This window comes from Camelina sativa, chromosome 2, assembly GCF_030686135.1.
Source record: "Camelina sativa cultivar CO46 ecotype springtype chromosome 2, ASM3068613v1".
In the NCBI taxonomy this organism is placed as follows: Eukaryota; Viridiplantae; Streptophyta; class Magnoliopsida; order Brassicales; family Brassicaceae; genus Camelina; species Camelina sativa.
The window spans coordinates 13153833-13162714 of record NC_141881.1 but is presented as its reverse complement, the minus strand read 5'-3'; the positions used below and the strand labels follow the sequence as shown (position 1 = coordinate 13162714).

The window sequence follows — 8882 nt, the reverse complement described above, 5'->3', positions numbered from 1 at the left end:
TTGGTAGAGTCATACATAAGCCTTGTATCTAGATTCTACTTTTTACGTTTTTGGATTTGAATTAATAATCGAGGAGATATATGCAGTTTTGTAAGGTTTTTCGTCTCAGACGCGAACTGAGACCAGCAGGGATTGTAAATGCGATCGTGGTCTCATCTGTTACCTGATCGGCACGAGACTTTGGGGGAAGCTCCCTGACTTGTAGGGCTAGCTCTCCACTGGAAGGATTTGATAGTTAACAGTTGGTCTTTATTTTAGGGTTTTCTCTTTAAGACTGAAGTTTTCTGTTATTTCTGTCAGTTTTGCTTCAAGGTCGTTTTGGTTGTGTGACTTGTTGTAGAGAGTTGCTGAGCTGTTTCAGACACAAGGAGAGTCTCTACTAGTTGTGTTTTGTTTTTCGAATCACCTTGTTAAGGTGAGTGCGTGACCATGGGATCTAGGTTCTGGACTTTCTGCTTCTTTGCGGGAGGAGATTCAGAATCAACAGCTGCTTTAGCTTTTAGCTTTTTCTTCTTATCACACCCCTTAACATCCCAAAAACCTTTAACAAACTTATCCTCATGTATGTCTTGGATAAGGCAATCAAGTGATGGGTCGTCTTCTTGATCTGGCCACATATGAAATAGCTCGCGTACATCATCCTTCATAACCATTTTAGTCACACGCAGCTGTAACATAAGAGATTATGAAACCCATCAGTAAATCATAACTCAGCCATCACTAAATAATAACTCATTTATCACTAAATCATAACTCAGCCATTACAAAATAATAATTCAGCCATCACAAAATAATAACTCAGCCATCACTAAATCATAACTCAGCCATCACTAAATCATAACTCAGCCATCACTAAATCATAACTCAGCCATTACTAAATAATCACTCAACCACATATAAACATTACCTCGCCAAGCGCTATGATCTGTTTAGCAATTACGGATTCCATCGTTGAACGTGTACGGTTTCCACCCCAATGAAGCAACAATATGCCACCATTTTCTTTTTTTTTTGCATTCCCAAATCGTTCTCCAAAGCATTGGACTGACTCATACGCCCAAGCCTGTGTAACACAGGTTTAAAACCACTAAGGGTGTAGATCCTCCCGTAGGCTTCAACATCTTTACAGAATCAACAAGATCTTCAAATGCTGACCGACCCCACGGATAATTCTTCATGGCATCATCATCAAAAACTCTTTTCGCACTTTCAAATGGTTTTCTAGAGTTATAATGCATGGCATAAAGTCCAATGGCTTGAAAACACAACAGCCCCAACCATTGACGGGGCTTAGGGTCCCATCCCTGGCTCACTTTTAATGCTGCCCTGAGTTCAACTAGCGATGGACCTTCCCCACCAAGCACTTTCAAAAGTCTAAAGAACTCTTTGTGTTCCTCATTAAGTTCAAACCTTTCTGTAGGCATTGGGTCTATGTTTAACCCCGTGACATGAGCAAATTCATTCAGGCCAAACCTGATAGGTTGACCACCGACGATAAACCAAAGCTCCTTCTTATGTATTCTTAACTGGTTACATAGTAGGAAATGTACAACCTTACCACACCACACGAATTCACCATCAACTAGCTTAGGAATTATTCCAATAGGTACTTTCTTTGTTTCTTCCCACGCATCTTGTCCTATTGATTCCCTAATCTTAGGGAAATCTGCCATCTTGAAATTGTTATTAATTTGTTTACCATCTAGAATAGACTTCTTTTCTGGGTAAAGTCCTGGGGGGTAATCCCTTGCTTGTTCTTCAGAAATAACCTTAGCCATCTAATAAATATAATTCAGCAGTAAAGCATAAAATAAGTCAGCCATAACATATGACAAACTCAGACGCAAAGCATATAATAACTCAGCCACAAATACATAACTCAACCGTAAAGCATAAAATAACTCAGTCACCAATACATTGTTAACCATAACTCAACCACAACAACAAACAAACTCAGTCACATGCATTAATAAATCATAAATCAGTCGTAAAGCATATAGTAACTCAGCCATCGAATCGAATGGATCTAACAAATCAGCCATCATATGTAAATCAACGACGGCGACAATCAGCCATAAACTATCAACAAAAACCCTCAATCAGGCGCAAAACTCAAAAATAAAGAGGAAGACACATACCGGAACTCGAAGACGAGACGGCTTAGACGGAAACGAACAAGAGAGAGAGAGTTTTCGCCGACGAAGAGAGAAAGAGCGAATGACGATATCGAGCAAGGACGGCAAGAGATAACGGCGAGAGATGACGGCGAGAGAGTAGAGAAAGACAAAATATTGCCGGCGGAATTAGGGTTCGTCGAAGAGAGAGAGAGAGTTTTTTTTTGCAGTTTGTGAACAGTGAAAACTGTTCACTTTCCCTCTCATTTGATGTAAACAAGAAAACTGTCGATTTTGGGAAAAAAAACTGACTAGTGACGTGGAAAATAAAAAATGATCTGTATTTTAATTTGCTGATGTATATTTTTTTATATTTTTACTCAAAATTGAAAAGCTAAACCCACAGGGTAAATTGTAATTACACCCATACATAAATAAACCAACTTTTGGATAACATTTGATTAATTCTTTTTAATTTTAAATCAGAAAATAAACTTTTAACTCACAGACTCATCCAGTCCTGCAAAAGAGAAGCGAGTCACATTCAATAACTCCATATCTCTTCACCAGCTTTGATCTACAAAGTCAAATTTTCTTAGATAAGTATGAGACAAAGAGACATGCGACATTCACTTATCAAACTGGTACGAAAATGATTATGTATTTCATGGATATTTGGTCACGGGATGGTCGAAACTCGGGAATAGAGTCCGAGTCAAATATGGTTGTACATAAGCTGTTTCAATCAAAAGTTCTAGCAAACGGCTTCCAAGCTGAAAAATTGATATGAGTACAACAGCAAAGATTAAGTTTTTGGGTCACCATCGAAAGCAATTATCATCAATTCCACTCAAAAGTTTAAAATACACCACATACCTTAGCTTGTGTAGCTCGCTCCCATGGTTTGGTATACGTTCACTTTTCACCAATTTGAGTGCATCAATAATCTTTTTTTTTTTTTTTTTTTTCTCGAATCAAACTATTATTAACAGGTTTCCTATACAATTGCTTTCTATTCAGTTCCTCTTGTGAGTCCCTTGCATTATTCTTTTGAGTTTTCTTCAAGAATGCTTCAGTCTCTTCCTTAAAGAAATCAAATTTCCTCAAAGAAATCAAATTTCCTCTTATCTTTGTGCAATTGTGCTCGAAGCTCTCGATGAGATTGCCATTGAAATGGACGGAATTAAAAACGGGTTTGTCGTGAACAGAGAGAGAAGTAGAAGAGCAAGAAGAAGAAGAAGCTGAAATCGGAAGTGAGTGGAGACAATTTCATCATCAGAGAGCTCATCGGGAGATCTATGGAACTCCGGCGAGACATATGCTGGCGACCAAACATTGACTAGACTTGACTGTGTATGTTATTGAAGGACTGGTTAAGTTAATGAATACGATTGACAGATTGTTCTGGTAAAATAAAATCAATTAAAAAAGACAAATAATGTCGTCGACCTCCAAAGCCTCAACAACGGCCACACTTACCGTAACCTCCACATCGACCACCGCCAAATCGGCCGCCAACATTTCCAAAACGACCACCAAATCGGCCGCCAATATTGCCAAAACGACCGCCAAAACGTCCGCCTGAACCAGAATGGCCAGGGGAGGAATCTCTCATCAGTAGAGCCGTCTTAACTACAAGTTCCTTTCCAATCATATGACTACCATTAAGTTCCAACGCCTTCGTTGCGTCTCCTTTTAGATCAATGTAAGCAAATCTGTAAAAGAAAAATAAAACATAGCTTTTAGTTATAACGTCTTTAACTTTAAGTACTTGTAACAATTTGAGGAGGAAGTCACAAACCCTTTGAAAAAACCGGTTTCAAAGTTTGTTGGAACAAAAACCCTTGTGATCTCCCCACAGGCACTGAAATGTTTACTTAATGCGGTCTTGATATCATTCTCTGGAAGTGAAGAGCCGAATCCTTCAACGTAAATCGTTTGAACACTGCCATACCACCAATATCAGTGACAGTACTTTAAGAGAGAACATTATCAAGCACAGCAACATCTTACGTACAAACATGGAAAAAGTCAATATATTCACCTGCTTTGTGGAGCCATTTCATCAGAATTTTTATCTGCTGAATCTGAACTGCTTGCATTATTGCTAGTTGGCGGAGCTGCCTTCTGTCGCAGGCATGGCTACATTTTCATAAACAAGTAATGCGACAACAGTTTGATATTTATAGATAGAAAATGAATAAACAACTAGCTTGATGCCCTAATATGCAAAGTATACATATGCAAAATTAGTGACTAAAAAAAAAAAAAAAAACTTTAGACACAAGTCATTAATGAGATATTAATAAGTATCACCTTGTCATCCTGATGAGAATCATCATCAGAAGATGAAGAAGAATCTTTAGCAGGTTCCTATTTTTTTCCGCATTAGCAATCACAAAGTAAGTATATAAATGTCTCTCTGATCTAAGTTATTCTTAAACAAAAATTCATGTCGGGTGAGCGTACCGCATCAGAAGATGATTCATCTTCAGACGAACTTCTCTCTGCTTTCGCCGTTAAAGAATTATTTTTAGCAGCTGCATCCGGATTCTTGGTTTCAGAAAATTCCTGAAATCAATATTAAAAGAAAAGTATGCATAACTACTAATTCAACATAAACAATACTACAATATATACAACATATAAAACTTATCTAACAATAAAGCACACTTAATTTAAATTCACACAAAGTTATAAACCTTCAGTGAGGTCAAAATCTTCTGTAGATCTGCATTGGTCGCCAACAAATCCACCTTTGAGGTCAAGAAATCCACTTTTGTTGTTAACAAATCCATCTTTGCTTCCATCAGCTGAAGAGAGAGAACAAATCCTTCCATTGTCTCCTGTTACATGACTAGCTATTAAAACACTACTTATGAGAACAACGGAGAAAGACTGAATTTAATCAGTAGTACTCTCCCAAGAACATGAATAGGAGTCCTCGGAATCCAAGTCCAACCTTGTTCTCATGTTTTTTCTTTTGCTTCTTCAGATTTGCTTTGCTCTCCAAATCATCTTTTGCCTCTCTCTTACCTAAAAGGAAACCAGCAAACACACAAATATTTTAACTTATTCCCTCAGCCAAAGCAGCTCTCAAAAGTAAATATGGAGCTCATAATACAGCAAAGAGAGAGCAACACAAAAGAAACCTAACCTTTCGTTAACGGCTTCATGGCCTTAATCACAGCAGGATTTGCTTCAACCTGAATATATAAAGATCAAAACCAAATTCATGTTATCCATGTGAATAAACTATTAATAGAGAAAGAGTGCTTCAAGACTGAGTAAGAAAAACAACAAAGAACAAAGCCATAATTATGGGTTAAAAGGTTACTCTGGTGGCAGATTTCCTGCCCATGGAGAATGATATAATTCGAGAGAGAAGAGCTAACCCCCTACAGCTGACTAAGATAATTTTCAATTTTAGGGCTTTTTGTCGTAGTTTGTATTCTATTTTATTCTTGAACACGGAGAATTTTATCCAAAGAAAAAGAACAAGAAAAGACACATTAAACTATAACTTACATCTAAAATCAATAGAGAAACCAAACCTAAAAAGATATTTTAAAAATCATTTAAAGATATTGTAAATTTGTAAATGTGTAATTGAGTACAAAAATGAAAATGTAAAAAAATGAGTATTTAAAAAAAAAAAAATCTAGTAAGGACATTTCTAACAATTTCACTATTAAATTAAATATGGTTAGTATGAGACTGGACCTAATCGCCAAAAAGAGAAAAGGACATGATTTTTTAGTGAAGAAAAGGGAAAATTAGGGTTCTTTTTAGATATTGATATGTATATAGTTTTTTTTGTTTTTTTTTTCTATTTTCTTAAGAAAAAACAAAGTTAAATTTTTGTTTTGACCCATATCACGATATTATAGCGTTTCAAGTTCGATTCCCCTTGATAATGGGAAGCAAAAAGGATGATCAAGTGGAGGCTGAGCTTGTTCCTGAGGATGATATGCTTGTACCAGTTGGACCAATGACAAGGGCAATGACCAAACAGCTTGCTGAAGCAGTTCATTTGATATTTGAAGATATTTGGAGCAAAGAGAACATGAGAATTTCTATTGGGGATGATATCGATCAAGTACAGCCCACTTTGAGCCTAATACAAGCCCAAGATAATCACTTTATTTTGTGGTTAAAGAAGAGTGACGAAAATAAGAGATACATGCACCAAGAGTTGGGTCTTCATTCAACTATCTATCTTTATTGTCTTTTAGTTTCAAGAATAATTAATACTTGGCTTTGTCACCAAGTTTTCTATCCCTATATAAACACATGTAATCTCATTTGAGAGGTCATTCAATCAAGAAATCTTTTATCTTTTATTTGAGAGTAGTAAATTCCTTTGTTCCTTTGGAACTTGTTCTTTCTCCTTGGTGGGGGTTACATCAAAGAGTTTTCGGTATATCAAGTGATTCCACAGCACTTGACGTTGCCATTCACTAGCTGAGGATTGAAGAGTCGTTATAAGAGAGTCTACGACACAAGGATTTTCGGGATTCGTCTCACGCCTTGTCATCTGTCTCCACGAAGCTTCTATCTAAAGTTCCACCGCCTTGCTTTGTTTGGTTTGTTTTAAGAGAGTTTGGGGCATAAGGATTTTCGAGTTCATCTCACGCCTTATCATCCAGCTTCGCTAGCCATCGGAGTTCTAGGATTATCAGTCTACTAACCTTAGAGCGTCGATTCCTTGGGAGGATCACATCACCCCTGCTGCGCGAAACTAAGTCACATTTTCCTGAACACCTTTACACAGATATGGGCCTATCTAACTGTAATGCCCCGCACCAAGACTATGCCCGGACAATCAAACTGGTGCGGTAATGCTCGACCCAACGTCAGTACAGTTTAACGCCAAGGAGTCTTCCAAGCGTGACTGGTGACTTAGGCATCCTTAGGTAAATAGAATCAGACTTTGACCGTTAGATTTATGATCAGTTCGTTAAGGATTGGAAAGGTACGTTCGATGGTCGGAAAATCTTTCGGTACGGTTGTGTACCGCGTGCGGGCAGGACGGACGGCCATGGGATGGCCTAGTAAGCTGCTTAAGGGGATAAACCGCCCTACCTTGTGGATAAGGACGCCCCTTTTGCTGTGTCTGACCGTGATTTGTCCTTACCTTGAAGCTTATCCATCCGTCCAAGCTTATCCGATCATTGTCCTTATCTTATCCATCCACCCAAGCTTATCCTGTCCCAAACCGACCCTATAAATACCTTACCCCCTCGTCCATCATTCTTCATTTCACACCCAAAAACCTCTAGAGCCCCCTAGGAGCACTAGCCCGCGAAGGAAGCTCTCGGAGAACCTTCAGCCGCCCGCCTAAGATCTGTGAGTTCGGTCGCGTGTGGGCAGCACGTGAATAGGGTTTTAGTTTATTGTTTTAGTATTTTAATATTTAGTTTATTAGTTGTTTATTTATTTATTTATTTTAGTAGTTATTTATTTTAATAGTTATTTATTAGTTAGTTAATTATTTATTTAAGTAATTAATTAGTTTGAGGTTAGGTAGTATTACTTAGAATTATTTAGTAATGCTCTTAGGTTGGTTGGTTGCTATATTGTTTGTTTTGTTGCTTGTTGCTTGTTGCTTGTTGATTGTTGTGATTGCTTGTTGCATTACTGTTATGCTGTCTGCATTTTTGTTATAGCGTCGCGATAGTATAGCCGTGATGCTGGACGGTTAGTCGCATTGCCGTTATGCCGTCTGATTGCTATTGTTTGCTGCATGGTAGTTAGTATCATTTAGCTAGTTGCATTAGTCGAATCATGTGGATCTCGTCGTCTGCTGTGCGTTGCGTGTAACTCCGTAACGTGATGGCTTACGAAGGTTCGGAGCGGGTCATTCCCGGCCGGACGCTACATGACGATGTAGTATGAAGAAATGTATATCCTCTGTAGACTTTGTGTCTAGGGGTGGGGGCATTGCCTTGAGGAATGTATATCCTCTGTAGACTTTGTGTCTAGGGGTGGGGGCATTGCCTCGGGGAGATCATGTATTCGATAGGGGCCCAACTTAGGAGATTAGAATGGCATATTTAATTATATTGTTTATGTATACTCATTGTAGTATACTTTGCTTGTTGTTTGCATTGCTTGCTGCGTGTTGATTGTTATTTTGGGATTTTTGGGGTTGGGGCATACTAACATTAGAGATCCCGAACTCATTGAGTAATCTTATTCGGACCAGTAGAGGGATATTTTAGAGGGGAAGCTGGACGTTAGGAAAGCCAGTGTAGGTTTTCTGCCATTTTCTAAAATATGTTTTCAAGTATATGTAAGAATAATGTTTTGGAGATTAGCTCCGTCCGAATAAAATGTATGCCTTTTGGTAACCTATTTCCGCTGTACTTGATATATTATGTATAATAAAGATGTTTTACATTCGGAGTTGGCTCTTAATGATTATGGTCTAGTCCGGACCGCCCAAACATTCGTTCATGGTAAGGGTTGGCAAGCCTAGACCCATGTCCGAGTGGGATGGCCTTGTGGTATGGATGACTAGGGAGACTGAATTTGTTTTGGTAGCCTCGGTTGTCCGTCTGCGAGCGTCATCACGTAGCATCTTTGGCCGTCCTATCTATAGAATGGTTCGAGGGTGTTACACTAACGGTTCATTTGAATACTCTGAGAGATGGTCTGTAACGCCCCTGAACCGTCCTATGACCACGAAGGCTGTCGGACAGCCACGGGACGCTACTTGTAGAATTGCGCCAAGGTGATCCGGTCGAGGGACGGAAGCTGCAGACT

The 8882-nt window shown here is 38.6% G+C and overlaps 1 protein-coding gene across 1 annotated transcript; it reads right to left on the bottom strand.

The window, feature by feature from the left end:
* Window positions 1–3519: 3519 nt before the first annotated feature.
* LOC104749674 (uncharacterized) lies at window positions 3520–5624 on the bottom strand. Its single transcript, XM_010471352.2, has 9 exons — window positions 5452–5624; window positions 5272–5320; window positions 5077–5150; window positions 4817–4960; window positions 4584–4685; window positions 4431–4487; window positions 4159–4256; window positions 3916–4059; window positions 3520–3829 (listed from the first exon to the last, which is right to left on the bottom strand). The coding sequence occupies exons 1-9, from the start codon at window positions 5473–5475 to the stop codon at window positions 3574–3576; spliced, it is 948 nt and encodes a 315-aa protein (XP_010469654.2). The 5' UTR covers window positions 5476–5624; the 3' UTR covers window positions 3520–3573.
* Between the last annotated feature and the right edge of the window lie 3258 nt (window positions 5625–8882).